Source organism: Stegostoma tigrinum, chromosome 34 (assembly GCF_030684315.1).
Source record: "Stegostoma tigrinum isolate sSteTig4 chromosome 34, sSteTig4.hap1, whole genome shotgun sequence".
In the NCBI taxonomy this organism is placed as follows: Eukaryota; Metazoa; Chordata; class Chondrichthyes; order Orectolobiformes; family Stegostomatidae; genus Stegostoma; species Stegostoma tigrinum.
In genome coordinates, this window is record NC_081387.1 from 28,107,667 (window position 1) to 28,129,770 (window position 22,104).

General features: G+C 46.7%; 1 protein-coding gene across 5 annotated transcripts in view; it reads right to left on the bottom strand.

Annotated features, from left to right (window-relative positions):
• Positions 1-22,104, bottom strand: part of kifc1 (kinesin family member C1) — a 58,292-nt gene that overhangs the window by 10,612 nt on the left and 25,576 nt on the right. For 2 of the 5 annotated variants that reach the window (XM_059639571.1, XM_059639569.1), the window contains exons 2-11: positions 17,547-17,670; positions 14,043-14,180; positions 12,812-12,920; positions 10,981-11,055; positions 4,894-4,950; positions 4,207-4,423; positions 2,850-3,048; positions 2,092-2,259; positions 644-772; positions 138-254 (exon numbers count right to left, since the gene is read on the bottom strand). In XM_059639571.1, coding sequence (XP_059495554.1) covers positions 138-254; positions 644-772; positions 2,092-2,259; positions 2,850-3,048; positions 4,207-4,423; positions 4,894-4,950; positions 10,981-11,055; positions 12,812-12,920; positions 14,043-14,180; positions 17,547-17,657 — 1,320 coding nt within the window. In that variant the 5' untranslated portion in view covers positions 17,658-17,670. The remainder of the gene's footprint in view (positions 1-137; positions 255-643; positions 773-2,091; positions 2,260-2,849; positions 3,049-4,206; positions 4,424-4,893; positions 4,951-10,980; positions 11,056-12,811; positions 12,921-14,042; positions 14,181-17,546; positions 17,671-22,104) is intronic. The other 3 variants (XM_048563830.2, XM_048563829.2, XM_048563833.2) reach the window with 3 other exon arrangements.

Consider the following 22,104-nt stretch of genomic DNA (forward strand, 5'->3'; position numbering starts at 1 on the left):
TAAATTTATATACCAATGCACAGAAAGCCCTCTGAAAATTTAAAAACTTGAGATGTGAAGGACTATTCAGATTAAACAGACTGAAGTATTAAATTGTCACTGATTATTGGTAGTGAGCCATTCTCCACCAACTTTACCTGGAGCAGCTGTGAGATATCCTCAAATACATCTTTTTGCTTTGCCATTGGCTGGAATACATGGTCAAAACTAAAGTCATATTTCACCTCGCCTTTCCGATCACGACCAATGTGAGACTATAAACAGGGACAGAGAGGAGGCAAATGTCAAGTTTGTAAACCAGTAAAAGAACACAGCGGGCAGTAGAGTTATGACCGGAATCTGACCCCATTGCTGCATCTGCTTTGGAAATAATTCCCATTGCCACGAAACAATCCAGTGGAAATTACTGAAGCACAGCGAGCAGGCTACATATAGGTTGCATGCCCTCCACTAGCTCAAATTCTCTGGAAGAAGCGGACAGTACTTTCACACCATTTCATAGGCTAAATAAGGTCAGTGGGGCAATTCTTCCACTTTGAAGGAGAAGAACCTTCCTGTTCTATGTCTGAATCGAACTCTCCACAGTTCCATGAAGTGGTCACCCTGTTTGAAAGGTCAAATGCACTGTAAATGGAAATCTCACCTCTTCCTTTTTGGTCAGAGTGATCACCTTGTCATCATCATGAGAAAACTGAACGTGTTCAATTTCACCGCAACCTTCCTTCTCTGAGTCAAGAACTGGCCGTACGCGGCAGATGACACGAATGTTACCCTGCGAGACGAGAGGAACAAATTATTGGGGCTACATCAGAAATTAAGTCCCACTGTTCCTGAAGTCATCACAAAAGTTAAAGATTTTAACAAGGTGAGCAACATTCCTCAATATACATCTTTTTAAACCCAGGTTAACAGAAAGCATGGGTCAGTACTCAACCAGAATTACCATTTATTACAAATAGCTTCTAGCTACAGGGAAACAACCATGAACTGTTGTCTGGTTAAAATCTAAATCTCTTACAAAATTCCTCACACCACACACAGAGACAGACACACATGTGAAAAAAGAAATTGGTGTTATAGGCAGAGGGAAAACACTGGGAAGATAGTTCAATGGGTCCTGCTCACAGGGTTTACCGAGATGATGATTTTAGATCATTAAGATTTGCTGTTCATTAATCTCTCTTCTCCAAACGCTTTTCACTTCCACACAGGAGGCACAGAACAACGGATTCATAAAGTCCCTTAGCTACAGGCTAAGTATCACAGTTTACAGATACAGGGGAGGGGAAGATAATCTGGTTTTTCTCAGGCTTTACTGCCAAGAGAGAGGGAGAAATACCATCTTCTTTAGAAGTCTGAAGGCTTCTGATCATTTCATTCACCTTCATAATGTGTTCAGCTTCATATAGTTGCTGGGAGGCTGAGGGCTTTGTCATTGACCACTGATCACTACTGCACAGACCAATCAGCTTCTTGTTGTCAGCCAAATCTCACTTCATACACAGCCCCTAGTACCAGCCTGTCCGCAGGAACCTTGGCTCACTGGGAGAACATGCACTTACAAGAACTTGTTTTTAAAAAGTTCAGTAATTCTTTCCACAACCCTTAGTTTTTAAAACATTACTTTCCCTATTTCAGTCCATAATCCAATCTACAGAACAATAAAAAGATACAGATTTTACATTGGTTACATACTGGACAAAGGGGAAGTATTCCTCAAGCCATTTTCTACTTGTGGAGACAGAGCTACAACAGCGGACAGCTCCCCATGGCCAATCTTAAATCAGTCAGTCAATGCTTTGTACACATTCATCAGCCCCTAGCTGTCCCTCCGCTCCCCAGGGCTGATCCCCCCACCAAACTGCTGCCTTTTTCCCCAAGGCCATCCCTCCCTACTACAGCCTACTCCTTTGCGCTGTGCCATACCCCGTACCCCTCTCCCCACCGTCTACTCCATCGGTCATCTACTCATTTGCAATGGTCCTGCTCCCATTTCACCAGTTTGCAAGTCTCAAATAGCCATGTAAAAAGATGCCAAGTTATCTGTAGAAGAGAATGGGAATGACACTGGTTGCAGTGGCCCTGATCTACCTTGAGTTCCTGCACAGTGTTGTGCAGTCTGCGCCTCTCCTGTTCGGTCAGGTGCAGCCTTTCCTCACGATCCACAATCACATCACGCAGAGATGCAATGGTCGACTTTTGCTCTTCTATGCAGGCAACCTTTAGGGCAAGCTCAGTCTCTGTCAGCTTCAGCTTGTTCTAGAAGAATATGGAAATAAAGACAGTGTTACTATTTTGGGCACATTTATAAACAACACACAACAACCCCAAATCACTTGCTCCAAGTGAAATAATGCAAGACCAGTTTAGTCACCATGAACTGAAATGATATATCCCTCTTAGCTTGTCATTCAAGATTAGGACTAAAGAGAACACTAACTAAATCTACTACACTTGGGACTATTTCTAATTCTAGCTGCAAGGCTTACTAGAACTGACCTATGAGAGCCTCACAATTAACACTGCTCTCTCTAATAGTATAACACCCAGAGATGTTCTTAACACACTCCAAGAGTCTGGTCTGATGAATGCCATGTCCCATTATCAGTTGCAATCTTTTGGAAGGCTAGTTCAGGTGTGGCAGCTTACTGCCTTTCTGTTACCCATTTAGAGGTGAATAGAAGCCAAATGGACTGGCCCAAGCTGGTAGAACTGACTTGGTGGGATCAGATTAGCAACCTACAGGTAGATCCAGCTACTCTCTAAACTTGACAGCCTTCAAAGCACCTGATCCCTTGAAGAGGAGGAGTGGGCGTATGAATTGTCAAACATCCAGAACATGACACTACCTCAGTATTCTCAGCCAGCATAGACAGTGTTAGATAGTTGCTCTGGAGCTCACTCCTGCTGGTCTTCAGTTCTGTAACTTGAGCAGTTAAGTGTTCTAATTCAGTTCCCCGTACCTCCAACACTCCTTGCATGGCAGAATTCTCAGCTCGGCACTTCTCCAGCTCCACTTCTCTGTTCTTCAGCAGTAATTCCATTGCCCTAAGTAGAACAAATGAATGGTCAAGGTTCCTGGAATGGATATATATGCACTGCAGACTGAATTCATATAGCACCTTTATCGTTGAACATCCCAAGATCATTCATGAAGAGACATCAGAAAACGTAGGACACTGACTACATGAGCCATATTAAGAAAGGTGAGGCCAATATCACTTTACAAATGCTAATTCACTGAGTTTATAAAAACAGATTAAAAATCTGAACCTGATTTCAACTTACAAATCTGTCAGCATTCTTGAAGTGAAAAGGCAACATCGTATGTAATGGACACTCATCTAGAATAGAAAGCTTTATTTCACTACACATTCTGCTGGACCTACCAACCTGCCAGTTTTCTTTACTTGTACAGACATATAAGTTAGGGTTGGATGTAGGTTATTCGGTCCCTCAAGCTTTCTCCTATTGAATGGCGATCTGTTTGTTTTGAATTCTATGCTCTTACTTTGGATTTATTTGCCTAACAAAAATTTAACTGCCTTAAAAACATTCAATGGCCTAATCTTTAGCAACTGAGACAGGGAGTCCATAAATTTCACAAACCCCAGAAAACTTCTTATTACGAAAGAAAGACCCTAATTTTAAAAGTGACCCCCTGTTCTAGACTCATCAAGACGAAATATCTTATTCATTTCTACCTTGGCAAGACTGCACACAATTTCTCAGAGCAAAAACCAGCCCAACCTGTACTCATATGACAAACCACTCATTGCAGGCATCAGTCTAGTAAACCTCCTCTGAAAATTCTCGCAAATGCCTTGTGTAACTGAAGCAGAACCTTCTTTTATGTTTCTCTCATAATTCCTCTCATAATAAGGATAGCAGTCCATTAGCTTTCTTAAGTACCTTCAGCACTGTCATTACTAAGCCCAATTTATTTATTTAGGTCCATATCAAGCATAAATCTTTCTCTACCACCTCCCCTACCATGATGAAAATCATACTGGGGACAAGCACACAAAATTTGCCAGTTATAGAAAGTACCAAACATGGTCTAAGTTCAGTAACATGGGCATTTTTTCTTCCTTCAAGATGCAGCAAAATCAATGAGCTACATGAGGATTTCTACAGGTTCACACTGTTTACTTCCTGCAATTTGTTACTACTGTATATCGCCCAGTAATACAATGCAATACTAACTTTAGGTTGCTTTGCAGTTCTTCAATCTGCGAGCTGGCTATTTCCAACTGTTTGTCTCTCTGATACACACTGTCCTGAAGCTGCTTGCTGTGCACTTCAGAGACCTCTAGCTTGCTTGTGTACTCAGACATCCTTGTCCTCATGTTGCCCAGCTGCACCTTCATATCACTAAGCTGTCCTTTCAAATCCCAAGCTGGGCGCCTCTTGGAGCCGGCTCCTGGAAGGAGACAACAGAAAATAAACCATTCACAGTATTTTTCAAATGCAACCACATTAGAAAACAAAAGCGTACCTGTGAATCACATTTTCCACTACGAAAACAGCTTACAACATAAAGTAAATGAGCTGCTGGTATGCAAAATCTAATAATATTAATGTGGCATCTGATTAAGTTAGATTTAAAGTGGCACTGAGGTACATTAGATTTGAATAAAAATGAGAATTTAACTTCCCTGACTTAGCTCCACACTATACTAAACATGTGAGACTGAACCAAATAGGTGAGTGGAATCCTACTGGACCAGCAGGCTATAGTGTCATTTGTCCCCTTAAACCCTTTTGGGGATGATACAGTCAACATTTTAATCCAACAGAAAGAGCCTTCAAACATGCTATTGGATTACATAGGAGCAATCTCATTTCCAGGGCAGCCGGTGTACTGAGAACATTACAAACCAAACATTTTACCTGCTGTCTCGACAGAGGTGGGTGCAGTGACTGCCACTCTTGGCTTCTTCCCGATAGCTTAATAAAAAGGAGAAAGAATAATAAGTGATTACGTGGCAGAAAAACATGTATCAAAAATTAAGACTGTGTGGAGGTTCGGTAAGGTAAGGCTTTTTTTTATTCTTCTGGAAATCTACAGTAGAGGGAATGGAAGCTAGGGGCAGTTGCATGCTCCTCTTGCAGGATGTGGGAGGTAAGGGTCACTGGTGGTGTCCTCTCAGACTTCATCTGTGAAAAGTGCACCCGGTTCTAGCTCCTCAAAAACCGCACTAGGGAACAGGAGCTGGAGCTGGATGAACTCCAGATCATTCGGGAGGCTGACAGGATGACAGAGAGGAGTTATAAGGCGGTGGACACACCCAAGGGACAGGAGAAAGGTAGCTGGGTGACTGTTAGGAAGGGGAAAGGGAACAGGCAGACAGTGCAGGGATACCCTGTGGCCATTCCCCTCAATAATAAGAATATTATTTTGGATACTGTTGTGGGGGGGGCGGTGGTGGTAGCGAGGAGGGACCTACCGGGGAAGGCCATAGTGGACAGGTTTCTGGCAATGAGCCTGGCCCCATGGCACAGAAGGGAAGGGGGGAGAATAGGAGAGCATTTGTCGTGGGGGACCCAATAGTAAGAGTCACAGGCAGGTGGTTCTGTGGATGTGGACGAGATGAATGGATAGTATGTTGCCTCCCAGGTGCCACGGTCTGAGATGTCTCAGATTGTGTCTTCGAGATCCTTAAGGGGGAGGGTGAGCAACATGATACACATCGGTACCAGGGGCATTGGTAGAAAAAGGACTGAGAATGTGAAAAACGAGTACAGGGAGTGAGGTTGGAAGCTGAAGTCCAGAACAAACAGGGTCGTTATTGCTGGATTACTAGCGGTGCCACGTGATAACGAGGTAAGAAACAGGGAGGGAGTGCAGGTAAACACGTGGCTACAGGGCTGGTGTAGGAGGGAGGGCTTCCATTATGTGGATAACTGGAGAACATTCTGGAGAAGGTGGGGCCTGTACAGTAAGGAGAGGTTGCACTTGAACTGGAAGGGCACAAATATCCTGGGAGGGAGGTTTGCTCGACCGATACAGGATGGTTTAAACTAGATCGGCAGATGGGGAACTGGATTTGTAATTCAGAGGATAAGGTATTCAACCGACACAACAGACACAACTGGGATTGAGGTTGTTAATAAAGAAATGCAGTCGATGGAGCATAATTGTGGACACAGAGATGGTTCGAGGTGTGTACACTTCAATGTTAGAAGTATCAGAAATAAGGTGGATGAACTTAGAGCATGGGTCAGTACTTGGAACTACAATGTTGTGGCCATTACAGAAACTTGGGTAACTCAGGGACAGGAATGGTTGCTGTAAGTTCTGGAATTTAGATGCTTTAAAAGAAATAGGAAGGGTAGAAAAAGGGATGGGGGAGCGGCATTACTAGTCAGGGCAAGTATAGCAGCTGCTGAAAGGCAGTTCGAGAATGATATGCCTCCAAAGTTAGTTTGGGTTGAGGTCCGGAACAAGAAAGGAACAGTCACTTTGTTGGAGTTTTTTTTCACAGACCCCCTAATAGTTGCAGAGAAGTGGAGGAGCGGATTGGGAGGCAGCTACTCGAAAGGTGAGAAAATACGGAGGCACGGGATTGAGGGAGATTTAGCAGTTTGGATTAGAAACTGGCTTTCTGGAAGAAGGCAACAAGTGGTGCTTGATGGAAAATATTCAGCCTGGAGTCAAGTCACTAGAGTTGTGCCTCAAGGATCTGTTTTGGGACCACTGCTGTTTGTCATTTTTATAAATGACTTGGACGCAGGCATAGATGGATGGGTTAGTAAGTTTGCAGATGACGCTAAAGTCGGTGGAGTGGTGGACAGTGTGGAAGAATGTTGCAGGTTGCAGGGAGACTTGGATAAACTGCAGAATTGGGCTGAAAGGTGGCAAATGGAGTTCAATGCAGATAAATGTGAGGTGATTCACTTTGGGAAGAATAACAGGAAGGCAGAATACTGGGTCAATGGAAAGATTCTTGGTAGTGTGGATGTGCAGAGGGATTTTGGTGTCCGTGTACATAGATCCCTGAAAGTTGCCACCCAGGTTGATAGTGCTGTTAAGAAGGCTTACAGTGTGTTAGGTTTTATTGGTAGAGGGATGGAGTTCCAGAGCCGTGATGTCATGCTGCAACTGTACAAAACGCTAGTGCAGCCTCATTTGGAATGTCGCGTGCAGTTCTGGTCGCCCCATTACAGGAAGGATGTGGAAGCATTGGAAAAGGTGCAGAGGAGATTTACCAGGATGTTGCCTGGTCTGGAGCGCAGGTCCCATGAAAAAGGCTGAGGGACTTGGGTCTGTTCTCATTGGAGAGAGGGAGGCTAAGAGGGGATTTAATAGAGACATACAAGATGATCAGAAGATTAGAAAGGGTGGACAGTGAAAGTCTTTTTCCGAGGATGATGACTTCAGCTTGTACAAGGGGGCATAGCTACAAATTGAGGGATGATAGATTTAAGACAGATGTTAGAGGCAGGTTCTTTACTCAGAGAGTGGTAAGGGTGTGGAACGCCCTGCCTGCCAATGCAGTGAACTCAGCCACATTAGGGGCATTTAAACAGTCCTTGGATAAGCATATGGATGATGATGGGATAGTGTAGGGGGAGGGCCTTAGATTAGTTCACAGGTTGGTGCAACATCGAGGGCCGAAGGGCCTGTTCTGCGCTGTATTGTTCTATGTTCTATTAGGTGCTGAAGTCACAGGGTTGTAGCCATGGGTGACTTCAACTTTCCAAATATTGATTGGAAACATTTTAGTTGTAATAGTTTAGATGGAGCGAATTTTGTCCAGTGCGTTCAGGAAGGATTCCTGACACAGTAAGTAGATAGACCAACACAAGGAGAGGCCACTTTGTATTTGGTGCTTGGCAATGAACCGGACCAAGTGTTAGACCTGTTGTTAGGAGAGCATTTTGGCAGTAGCGATCATAACTCTGTTACTTTTACAATGGTCATAGAAAAGGATAGGTACATACAGCAGGGTAAGGTTTATAATTGGGGGAAGGGTATCTACAATTCTGTTAGGCAAGAAGTGGGTAACATAAAATGGGAACAGTTGCTGTCAGGGAAGAGTACTATTGAAATGTGGGATTGTTAAAAGGAACGCATACTGCGTGTGCTCGATATGTTTGTCCCTCGCAGGCAGGGAAGATGCGGTCGAGTGAGGAAGCCTGTGTTCGAAAGGTCGAACAACTGGTTAAGAGGAAGGAGGAGGATGGTTTAAGGTTTAGGAATCAAGCAACCGAAAAGGCTCTACAGGAATACAAGTTATCCAGGAAGGAGGTGAAGAAAGGTCTTAGGAGAGCTACAAGGGACATGAGGAAATCTTGGCAGATAGAATCAGAGAAAACTCCAAGGCTTTTTACATGTATGTGAGGAATAAGAGAACGACCAAAGAAAGGGTAGGGCTAATCAAGGATCGTAAAGGGAATTTCTGGACGGGGCCTAAAGAGAGAGGAGAGGTCCTTAAGAATACTTTTCTTCGCTATTCACAACTGAGAGGGACCTAGTTGTAGAGGACAGTGTAAAACAGGCTGGTAGGCTAGAGGAGGTCAATGTCAGTAAGGAAGATGTACTAGGAATTTTGAGGAACTTGAAGATAGAAAAGTCCCCTGGGCCTAATAGGATTTATCCTAGGATTCTATGGGAAGCGAGGGAAGAGATCGCAGGGCCTTTGGCGATGACCTTTTCCTCCTAGTGCCGGAACATTGGAGACAGGCAAACGTCATTCTCTTGTTCAAAAAAGGGAATAAGGATAACCCTGGAAATTACAGGCCAGTTAGTCTTATTGGAAAGGGCTCTGACAGGTAGGATTTCTGATCACTTGGAAAGGCACAGTTTGACTTGTGATGGTCAGCATGGATTTGTGAGGGGCAGATAATGCCTCACAAACCTTACTGAATTCTTTGAAGAGGTAACCAAACATGGGGATGAAGGTAGAGGAGTGGATGTGGTGATACATGTGTTTAAGTAAGACATTTGATAAGGTTCCCTATGGTAGGCTCAGGCAGAAGGTAAGGAGGCATGGGATGAGGGGAAATGTGGTAGATTGGATTCAGAATTGGCTGACCCTTAGAAGAGTGGTAGGGGTGGTTATTAGACAGAAAATATTCAACATGGTGCTCAGTTTCGAGTGCTGTACCACAAAGATCTGTTCTGGGTCCTCTTCTATTTGTGGTTTTTGTAAATCACTTAGATGAAGGAGAAGAAGGCTGGATTAATATGTTCATGGACGATACGAAGATGGGTCGCATTGTGGACAGTGCGGAGGGCTGTTCTAGGTTACAAAGGGACATTGATAGGTTGCAGAGCTGGGCTGAGGGGTGGCAGATGGAGTTTAACCCTGAAAAGTGTGAAGTGATTCATTTTGGAAGGACAAGCTTGAAAGCAGAATACAGGGTTAATGGAAAGATTCTTGGCAGTGTGGAGGAGCAGAGGGATCTTGGGGTTCAAGTCCACAGTTCCCTGAAAGCTGCCACCCAAGTAGATAGAATTGTTAAGAAGGCGTATGGTGTGTTAGCTTTCATCAATAGAGGGATTGAGTTCAAGAGCCATGAAGTTATGCTCCAGCTATACAAAAGCCTGGTTCAGCCAGGAGTATTGTGTCCAAGTCTGGTTGCCTCATTACAGGAAAGATGTTAAGGCATTGGAAAAGGTGCAGGGGAGATTTACCAGGATGTTGCCTGGAATGGAGGGAAGGTCTTAAGAGGAAAGGTTGAGAGAGCTGGGGCTTTTCTCTTTTGAATGACAAAGGATGAGAGGTGACTTGATAGAGGTGTACAATGATCAGAGGTATAGGTAGAGTAGACAGCCAGAGACTTTTTCCTATGGTGGAAGTAGTTATTACAAGGGGGCATAGTTTTCAAGTGAGTGAAGGTAGATATAGGGGAGACGTCAGAGGTAGGTTCTTTACTCAGAGTAGTTGGGGCTTGGAATGCATTGCCAGAGGGGGTTATGGAGTCAGCCTCATTAGGGCATTTAAGTGGCTATTAGATCGGTATATGGATGATAGTATAAGGTAGAAGTGGAGGTTAGATAAACCTTAGGATGAGGGTAAAAGTTCAGCACAACATCGTGGGCCGAAGTGCCTGGACTGTGCAATGCAGATCAATACAGCCACACAAATAAAAGTTCATTACCAGACTGCAATCTGAACAGATGAAAATGGTCAATTATTCATTGCAGGCCATCAAAAAGACTCAAAATGTCTCAGTGTTTTAGTTTCTATCCTTTTAACTCTCTCCCATGTCAAGCTATACACATTTGAGGTCACGCAGTGGTTTACATCATTTAGTAATTTTATTAGTCAGTGCATGAGTGTAGGAGCTGGGAGACCATGTTGCAGCTGCATAGGACATTGGGTAGGCCACAGTTGAAATACTGTATGCGATTCTGGCACCCCTGCCATAAGAAGGTTGTTGTGAAACTTGAAAGGGTCCAGAAAAGATTCACAAGTGCGTTAGCTGGATTAGAGGATTTGAGCTATACGGAGAGGCCAAATAGACTGGGGTTATTTTCCCTGGACCATTGGAGCCTGAGGGGTGACCTTACAGAGGTTTATAAAATCATGAGGAGCATAGATATAGTAAATAGACAAGGGCTTTCCCCAGGGGAGTTCAAAACTAGAGGGCATAGTTTTAAATTGAGAGGGGAAAGATCTAAAAGGGACCTAAGGACAACTCTTTACGCAGTGGGTAGTGCATGTATGGAATGACCTGCCAAAAGAACTAGAGGAGGCTAGTGCGATTACAACATTTAAAAAGGCACCTGGATGGCTGCATGAATAGGAAGGGTGTAGAGGGCCAAATGTTGGAAAATGGGGTTAGATTTATGTCGGATATCTGTTTGGCTCTGGAAGAGTTGGACCAAAAGGTCTGTTTCTGTGCTGTGTATCTCTATGACTCCATAGTAATTTACATGGGCATGACAGCATTGTAGTTCTAATTCCACATCCATTGCTTTCCCCCCGAACAACCAAAAAATGAAAAAAAAGGTAATAACACACTTACTTCCTGTTACAGTGGCGGCACAGTTCATAGGTCGACTTCTGGTTCCCACTCCTTGAACAGTCTTTGCCAATCCAGCTGTAGAAAAGGACGCAGTGCAGTTTGTATACAGAACTCAATACAGATACACACTTTTGTTGCAAAGCTCCGAAGCCCAGCACAGTTGGCTGACAGGAAATTTTTTCTTTCAGAGGACATGGGAGCCACTGGCTAGGCCAGCATCATTTCTCATCCCTAACTGCCCAGAGGGCTGTTCAGAAGAAATCACATTGCTGTGGATCAGGAGTTACAGATACACAAAGAGAGCAGATTTTCCTCCCTAAAGATCGTTAGTGAACCAGATCGTACTTTATTTCAACAATTAAGTGGTTGGTTATGTGGATGCCACTAGGTCAGCTTTTTCATTCCAAACTTTTTTTAAAAAGTCATATTCAAACTTCATCCTCTGCCATAGGCCACTAGTGGAAGTTCTGGATTATTACAATGTCAGTAACATTACTGTGATGCCACCATCTCTCCTGTATTATATGTCCCAAACATATCATCAGGTCGCAGTGACATTTGTGCTCCCACTATCTTTTAGCATCACAAAGTCAGAAACCTACATATCCTCAAACTTCAGTTCCCAACCACACCACCTGCTCATGGTTACACCAAAATAAGGCATGGAATACACTCTGCTGCACACCTGTACAGGTTGAACCTGGTTCTGAGTCCACACCAGATTCAAAGAAGATGCAGAGGCAAATGTGTCAAGTATTACATCCTTCTTTCCATCCATCCCTCCACCCATCAAACATCCTTTCCCAAAACATGCAGGCCTTTAGCCCCAATTTCCTTTTGTCCAGAATCTACCAATGGCCTGTTACAAACAACATCTTCAGGAAGACAGTGTTGTACACAGAAATGTTGAGGAGAGGAAGGGGCTGGGAGAGGATAGTGCTGGAGGAAAGTTTTTGCTAGAAGGAAACATCATGTTTGAGTAAATTAGATACAGAATCCTAGTCTTCAAGGAATTCTAGGTGGACTGGAGCATGAGGGACAGGGGCCATTTGTCAGCTGAAGAGGCTCAAGAATGATTTCAAAGCATGAGAATTTTACAATTAACCTGTTGGAACTCAAGTGGTCCCTGAAGCTGAAAGAACATAGAACATAGAAAAGTACAGCACAGTACAGGCCCTTCGGCCCACGATGTTGTGCCGTGGATTAATCCTAATCCAAAAATAAAATAACCTAACCTACATTCCCCTCAATTCACTGCTGTCCATGTGCATGTCCAGCAGTCGCTTAAAGGTCACTAATGACTCCGCTTCCACGACTACCACTGGCAAACTATTCCATGCGCTCACAAGTCTCTGGGTGAAGAACCTAAGGTCCTCAGAAAGGACTGAGTGGATGGTGTGAGGGAGGGATGTCGTGGACCGTGGCATTCAGGATGTTGTCATGTTATGGCATGAGGAAGGGGAGAGAATCTAGCAGTGAGCAGAACAGGATTGCTCCCCAGCCTTTGCAGTTAGCAATCCAATTGTAGACCAAATATATTCCAAACAAAACTGCCTGACTTGCCTTTCTGGAAAGAAACGGCATTGCTTTGGGGGTAGTCCAGGCCAAAGTACACTACTTCACATATGGCATGACACATGTGCTAGCTTCATTGTTTGTAAAGGGGACACCATGCACTGTTAACCAAAAATACAGCTCTGGTACACCTCTCCTCCAAAATGATTTGGTAGGCTGACAACATGCAATTATATTAAACTGCAGGAAGAAACACAGAGAGGATGAAAGATCCTGCATTACTGCTTAAATGGGAAAGAAAGCATGAGTCACGTACCTCCATACTGGCTCCTCACTCCAATTGAGGGCCTGGTTGATGCTATTTTGCTGATGGTGGATGCAGCACTGAATGTTACATTGCTGCTGCCAAACTTCTTCACAGCCAACTAAAAACAGGCCAAGAAAAATTACAATGCATTACAAATTTACAAGAAACCTCAATCAGCAGCAACACAAAAACTAAAGGAATAATAAACTCAGACAGACCTGACCGCCAACTGCCACCCCCCGAACACAACCTAAGCACACAGTAGAAAAAAAACCAAGCTGGATTCGGGGGTACATTCCAGTGTCAAGTTTCTGTTTTGAACCAGAGAGTTTAACATTCGATGTGTTTACTCAGGCTACGTGCCATCCTCAAAAACTCTTCTGCTCTGTGAATGGTCCAGTGGGGACATTTTACATCCAGCCACAGCATTTTTGGTTTAACATTCTCAGAGATAACCACAGCTTCAGCATTGCACTGCTTTAAACTGCAGCACAGGTATGCAGCGTGGGGCTTGAACCTTCAAACCACTGATTCAGAAGCAAAAGGTGGTGCTTAAAAACCAAAAGCTCTTCCGTCAATAGTATGCAATGGGTTTTCAGAGGTTTAATTGAACGGAGATGTCAATTTGTAGCGGCACAGTTAGGGATACACAGCCAACGATGCTAGGAGAAAACTGCTCCAGTTAATTCAGTGTTTGTTTCCGTTCTCAAACGATGTTCTCACTGACGTAGAACACTAACTTCCAATTTCACACAAGTACCCAGTAGACCACAGAGGAGTTAAAAAAGATTTCAGCATCTTCTGATATAGTAGTGGTGGATGAATGGAAGAATTCAGGTCTTACCCATGTTATTACGTAAACACATATGTTCATGGAGCTATAAAGCAAGTACGATGTAGGGTAAAAGTGAGAATTTTAAGCAGTCAATGCTCCAGGTTGAGCGGACAACTCATTGCGTTATGGTCTCGGATGTGGATTAAACCATTTCTGTTGGATAATTTGCCTATTCCCCCAACACTGGCAGTCCAGTAATTTCATATCTACCATTGGAAATTCTCTCAATCTCCTCCGAACCTCATCAAGTAATTCAATTTCTCAACTGCCCCTCTGAATATTCCTGTCCTCCTGGAATGCTAAATGTTACTTGTGTTTTTAGGCTTTGACCACACCCTCCCTAACCTCCACCGCCCATCAGTTTATCACCATATCAGTGACCACTCAGCCACTTGGAGGACTCACATCTGTGTTGTCCACTGTTGTATTTAGCTTCATTCTCTTCAGTGAAGGCTGGGGAAGGCGTGAGCGCTGAGACAGGTTCTTATTACCGTTAACCACAGTCTCGTTGATGTTCATCTTCCGATCCTTTAAAGGAGAGCGCTGTCAAAAGCGAGCAACTAGTTCAGTGTCTCCTGCACCGATATGCTACATCTAAGCTATCACAAGACGATCTGTCAACCTAGCACTGAGGTGCATAAATCCATCAATTATGATGACCATTTCACTTAAAACCACCTGGAAAACTGAGTTGTTTTGGGCAGGGGTATTGGGGTGAATTTACTTTGTATGGCAAGTGCAAGTCATCAGTTTATTGACACAGTCACAGCTCCACGTTGACCTTGATCATGTACACAGTGCATTACCTCCCCTAAGAATTTCCATCTGTAATGATTATTTAGTGCAGGGTAGTTTGAGCAAAAACAGTTGAATCCTTCAGGTTTTTCTTTTCCAGTAGTGTTGTGTTTTTGGTTTTCTGCTTACATTATTTTAAAATTCACTTGTAGACAAGTGTCCTCTATCAGGTGCTTTCACTTGCTGAGATTTAAGTAAATTTGTCACGCTGGTGGGAGTGATCAGAGATTACATTCTAGGGGTTACCCTCTACCCTCAATCCTCCTCCTAGGCTCAAAAAAATTGCAACAATCCCAAAGTCTGACTAAATCCTTGAGCAGGAGAAAATTATTCACAACTGTTAAGCTAAACTGGTATGAAAGAGTAAGCCTTCTCCTTCACTTCCACAAATTTTTATGAAAGATATCATTGGCAATATTTTTTACTAAGATGATGGTACTTGCCTTGAATGATTTGGCACAAAGTGGTCAAATTGATTTGGGATGCCAATTGGCAAATGGATTTTTTTAAAATATAGGATACAAGGATTAAAGCTAAAGTGTAAATATTCATCTCACATCATCCCTTCAATTCCAATACTCACAGCAACATAGACATTCTTTAACCATGACCTAACCATATTCATTCTATTACAATAGCATTCACATATTGCTGGAGATACTTCTGTGCAGAGCATCAGGAGTTCACCAACTTCTGTGGTATAAAAATAGCCCGTAAGGTTCTACAAAAGCAACTGTTAGAAATCTGAAATCAAAAGCAGTAAACGTTGGGAATATTCAGCAGGTCCGTAAGTATCTATGGAGAGAAACAGAGTTAACATGTCAGAGACTTGCATTGGAACAACTGGCTAGACAGAATAAAGTCCTGGTTACTTTAGCACTCAAAGATGCAAATTTTTTAAGACACTGAAGACTCTATTCTTAATGGAGATTGCAGTCTGAGCCCTAGTCTGATGGAACGAGGGAATGATATCTTAGGGATAAATTGGTAAGTGAGCTTTCAGAAGCAGTCCCTCCACCTCAGTGAATTGGCTCACTTGCTGGGGATTCTCAGTCATATTTGTGTCGAAGACTTAAATATCATCTTTTAAATGTAGGCAGATGTCCTGAAACACTTTACAGAGGTGACTAGAAAGAAAGTTGCTGCTTCAAAGAAATGATTTACCAAAAAGAATAAAATTTTACAGAGGATCATAAAGGGGTGAGGGAGGCAAATGAGTTTATACAGTTAAAAGCCCCAAAGTTAGAAACCACCCTGTATCCAAGGTTTATTCAGAATCACAGCAGTGTTACGGATCAGGTGGTGGCCATTTGGACAATCATGCCTGCAGTCTAGCCAAATGATTTACTGCCATTCCCCGCCTTTTGCTCTTACCCTCACACACTATTTAAAAACAATCATCCTACCCCCCCTGTTGAACTCAACTGAACTTACCTCCCCTACATTTCCAGGTAATGCATTCCATACATGAGCCACTCATCGTGTGAAAAAGCTTTTCCTCAGTTCACTCTTGCTTCAATTGCAAATCACTTTAAATCTACGTCCCTCTCATTCTTGTCCCTTTTCTGAGCAGGAACAACTTCTCCCTCTCTACTCCTGTCCAGTCCCGCTCATGATTTTAAAAGCCTCTATCAAATCTCCCTCTCAGCCTGCTTCTCTCCAAAGAGAACAGTCCCAACTTCTTCAACGTATTCTCATCACTGAAGTTTCCCATCCCTAGGATAATTCTTGTAAGTCACTTCTGCACTCTCTCCAATACGTTCACAGCTTTCCTACAGTTGTGGGGCCTACAGCTGTATACAATACACAAGAAGAGATCTAAAGTGTCTTGTACAAGTTCAGCATCACCTCCTCGCTCTTGTACTCTGTGTCCCTGTTAATAAAACTGAGGACGGTGAGGGAGTAAGGGATTGGGAGGGAGCGAGCAACGGACAGAGAGGGAGAGAGCGAGGCACGGAGAGGGAGGGAGGAAGGAAAGGAACAACAGACAAGGTAGGTGCTTTCCCCACCTGTTCAGGCACCTTCAGTGATCATATACACCCAGCTCCCTCTGCTCCTGTACCACCTTCAGAACTGTATCTTTTTTTAAAAATTGTCTTTCAATGTTCTTCCCACCAAAGTGAGTGATTTATAATAAATATGTGGAAGGTGTATTTAAATATTGATCAATTTAGCTCCATCTATCACATGGAGAGAATGAGAGATCAGACATTGGAGCAGTGATCCTGCAGTCACTGATCCAGATGCTTCTTCCATTCACCTGCAGGGTAGAAAGATCATCTTCCTCAGAACCTTGGTTTCATTTCAGCCTTTCCTTGCCACAGTTTCTTCTTGAATTTGTCACAGAAATATGCAGCATGGAAACAGACCTTTCTGTCCATCTCGTCCACACCGAACAGATATCCTATATAAATCTAGTTTCATTTGTCAGCATTTGGCCCATATCCCTTTGAGCCCTTCCTATTCACATTTCCATCCAGATGCCTTTTAAATGTTGTAATTGTACCAGCCTCCACCAGTTCCTCTGGCAGCTCATTCCATACACCTTCTGCATGAAAATGTTTGCCCCTTTAGATCTTTCCCCTCTGACCGATGCCCTCCACTTTTGGACTCCCCCACCCTGGGGAAAACACCTTGCCTAGTTAACTTATCCATGCCCCTCACGATTTTAAGTGCCTCTAAAAGGTCACCCCTCAACCTCTGATGCCCCAGGGAAAGTAGCCCCAGCCTATTCAGCTTCACCCCGCAGCGAAACCCTCCAACCCTAGCAACAACTTCATAAATCTTTTATGAACCCTTTCAAGTTTCATAACATCCTTCATGCAGCATGGAGACCAGAATTGCAGACAGTGACCCAAAAGTGGCTGAACCAATGTCTTGCACAGCCACAACCTGACCTCCCAACTCCTATACTCAATACACTAAAGGCAGGTGTGCCAAATGCCTTCTTCCTATTTAGTATCCTATTTACCTGTAACTCCACTTTCAAGGAACTATGATCCTGCAATCTTGCCTAATGGCATTTAGCATCATTAGTACTTGACAGAGAGGAGCACGGCAGCAGTGAAGATGGGCAATATAGCCAGACTTTAGAGACAGGACTATACGACTCACCTCAGTATTCTCATCGGCCACTTTTCGTTTTCTCACCAGGACTTGCTGTGACTCTGGCAAGGTCACTCCAGACGCAGCCATGATCTTGCTGCCGTTCACATTAGCATCCATTGATAGGAGAAGGCTGTAAATTAAAATAATTTCATAACAATGGGAGGATTTGTCTGGTACATCTCATAGAGGTTTCCCAAGAGTCCAGAACCATCTGTACATGTTATTCAGTTATATTCTGAAAGGCTTGTAATTAAGTATCATCATACAAGGGACTGTGAAGTGGTACAAACAGTGACAGTCAGTGGTAATGGTGGAATTTGGTGATCTGAGTTGAGGATGTCATCAGACACAAAGCTGACCTGATAGAACATAATTTAATTTAATCTAACAGCCGATCTCTCACTGAATGTTGAGCACATGATGCAGCAGAGTTTTACTTGAACTATAAAACAGCAGCTTACTAACAACACAAATGAAGATGAGGTACAATAAACCAAACCAAAGACTTAGATAACAAAGTTCAGCACATTTTAAACGGTCAAATAATCCCATTTATCAGTCAACACTCCTTTTATTGATTCCAATAGATAATTCCTCCACCCCTTCCACAGCTCTTTCCTCCCCACTCCCACTCCCCCCAGGCCATGTCACTCTCACACTCCCGGGGGTCTCTCCCTCTGTGCACACCCACCCCACCACAGGGTGGGTCTCTCTCTCTCTACTTCCCCACCCCACAAAAACGGGTCTCTCCCCCCCGGACCACAGGGGTCTCTCGCTCTCTCTTCCCCCACCCCCCCACCACAGGCGTCTCTCGCTCTCTCTCTCTCTCCACCACCCCCCCCACCACAGGCGTCTCTCGCTCTCTCTCCCCCCCCCCCCAACCACAGGGGGTCTCTCTCTCCCCCCCCCCACCACAGGGGGTCTCTCTCTCTCCCCCCACCACCACCACAGGGGGTCTCTCTCTCCCCCCCCACTCCCACCACAGGGGGTCTCTCTCTCTCTCTCCCCCCCCACTCCCACCACAGGGGGTCTCTCTCTCTCTCCCCCCCCCCCCCACTCCCACCACAGGGGGTCTCTCTCTCTCTCTCTCCCCCCCCCCCACTCCCACCACAGGGGGTCTCTCTCTCTCTCTCTCTCCCCCCCCCACTCCCACCACAGGGGGTCTCTCTCTCTCCCCCCCCCCACTCCCACCACAGGGGGTCTCTCTCTCTCTCTCCCCCCCCCCCCCGACTCCCACCACAGGGGGTCTCTCTCTCTCTCTCCCCCCCCCCGACTCCCACCACAGGGGGTCTCTCTCTCTCTCTCCCCCACCCGACTCCCACCACAGGGGGTCTCTCTCTCTCTCTCCCCCACCCGACTCCCACCACAGGGGGTCTCTCTCTCTCCCCCCCCGACTCCCACCACAGGGGGTCTCTCTCTCTCTCTCCCCCCCTGACTCCCACCACAGGGGGTCTCTCTCTCTCTCTCCCCCCCCTGACTCCCACCACAGGGGGTCTCTCTCTCTCTCTTCCCCCCCCCCCACTCCCACCACAGGGGGTCTCTCTCTCTCTCTCTTCCCCCCCCCCCCCACTCCCACCACAGGGGGTCTCTCTCTCTCTCTCTCTCTCCCCCCCCACTCCCACCACAGGGGGTCTCTCTCCCTCTCTCTCTCTCCCCCCCCCCCCCACTCCCACCACAGGGGGTCTCTCTCCCTCTCTCCCCCCCCCCCCACTCCCACCACAGGGGGTCTCTCTCCCTCTCTCTCTCTCCCACCCCCCCCCCCCACAGGGGGTCTCTCTCCCTCTCTCTCTCTTCCCCCCCCCCCCCCCACTCCCACCACAGGGGGTCTCTCTCTCTCTCTCCCCCCCCCCCCCCAACTCCCACCACAGGGGGTCTCTCTCTCTCTCTCCCCCCCCACTCCCACCACAGGGTCTCTCTCTCTCTCCCCCCCCCACCACCACAGGGGGTCTCTCTCTCCCCCCCCCCCCAACCACAGGGGGTCTCTCTCTCTCTCTCTCCCCCCCCCCCACCACAGGGGGTCTCTCGCTATCTCTGTCGGCTCCACCAGCCCACAGGGGGTCTCTCTCTCTCTCCCCCCACCACCACCACAGGGGGTCTCTCTCTCTCCCCCCCCCACTCCCACCACAGGGGGTCTCTCTCTCTCCCCCCGCCACCACAGGGGGTCTCTCGCTCTCTCTGCCCCACAGGGGGTCTCTCTCTCTTCCCCCCACCACAGGGGGTCTCTCTCTCCCCCCCCCCCCCACCACCACAGGGGGTCTCTCTCTCTCTCCCCCCCCCACCACCACAGGGGGTCTCTCTCTCTCCCCCCCCCCCCCCCCACCACCACAGGGGGTCTCTCTCTCTCCCCCCCCCCCCCCACCACCACAGGGGGTCTCTCTCTCTCCCCCCCCCCCCCCACCACAGGGGGTCTCTCTCTCTCCCCCCCCCACTCCCACCACAGGGGGTCTCTCTCTCTCCCCCCCCCACTCCCACCACAGGGGGTCTCTCTCTCTCTCTCCCCCCCCCCCCCCGACTCCCACCACAGGGGGTCTCTCTCTCTCTCTCCCCCACCCGACTCCCACCACAGGGGGTCTCTCTCTCTCTCTCCCCCCACCCGACTCCCACCACAGGGGGTCTCTCTCTCTCCCCCCCCGACTCCCACCACAGGGGGTCTCTCTCTCTCTCTCCCCCCCCGACTCCCACCACAGGGGGTCTCTCTCTCTCTCTCCCCCCCCCCGACTCCCACCACAGGGGGTCTCTCTCTCCCCCCCCCCCCCGACTCCCACCACAGGGGGTCTCTCTCTCTCCCCCCCCCCCCCCCCGACTCCCACCACAGGGGGTCTCTCTCTCTCCCCCCCCCCGACTCCCACCACAGGGGGTCTCTCTCTCTCCCCCCCCCCCCGACTCCCACCACAGGGGGTCTCTCTCTTCCCCCCCCCCACTCCCACCACAGGGGTTCTCTCTCTCTTTCTCTCTCTCCCCCCCGCCCCCCCCCCCCCACAGGGGGTCTCTCTTCCACCACCCCCACCCACAGGGTCTCTCTCGGTCTCTCTCTCTCTCTCTCCCCCCTCCCACCCCCCACAGGTGGTCTCACACTCTTCTCCACCCCCCCCCCCATACAGGGGGTCTCTCTCTCTCTCTCTCTCTCTCTCTCTCTCCCACACACACAGACTGAAACACACACAGACAGAGACTGACAGACAGACATACAGACACAGATACACAGACATACAGACACAGATACACAGACAGACAGACACAGACACACACACAGGGACAGACACACACACAGGGACAGACACACATACACACACAAAGACAGACAGACACACACACAGACAGACACACACACACACAGACAGACACACACACACACACACACACACAGACAGACACACACACAGACACACACGCACAGACATACAGACACACGCACAGACATACAGACACACACAGACATACAGACAGAAATACACACACAGACAGACACACAGACACAGACACACAGACACACACAGACACAGAAAGACGGACAGACACACACACAGAAAGACAGACAGACACACACACAGAAAGACAGGCAGACAGACACACACACACACACACACACACACACACAGAAATACGCACAGACATACAGACACACGCACAGACATACAGACACACGCACAGACATACAGACAGAAATACACACACAGGCAGACACACACGCACAGACATACAGACAGAAATACACACACAGAAAGACAGACAGACACAGAAAGACAGACAGACACACACACAGGCAGGCAGACACAGACACACACAGGCACACAGACACGCAGACAGACACAGACACACACACACACACACAGACACACACACACAGACACAGAAAGACAGACACAGAAAGACAGACAGACAGACACAGACACACACACACATACAAACACAGACACACATACAAACACAGACAGGCAGACACAGAAAGACAGACAGATACAGAAAGACAGACAGACACACAGACACACACACATACAAACACAGACACACATACAAACACAGACAGGCAGACACAGACACACACACAGACACACACAGACAGACACACACAGACACAGACAGACGGGAAGACAGACGGGAAGACAGACGGGAAGACAGACGGGAAGACAGACGGGAAGACAGACACACACACACACACAGACACACACACACAGACAGACACACACACACAGACAGACACACACACAGACAGACACACACACAGACAGACACACACACAGACAGACACACACACACACAGACAGACACACACACAGACAGACACACACACACAGACAGACACACACACACAGACAGACACACACACAGACACACACACACAGACAGACACACACACACAGACAGACACACACACAGACAGACGGGAAGACAGACGGGAAGACAGACGGGAAGACAGACGGGAAGACAGACGGGAAGACAGACGGGCAGACAGACACACACAGACGGGCAGACAGACACACACAGACGGGCAGACAGACACACACACACACACACACACACAGACACACACACACACACAGACACAGACAGACACACACAGACA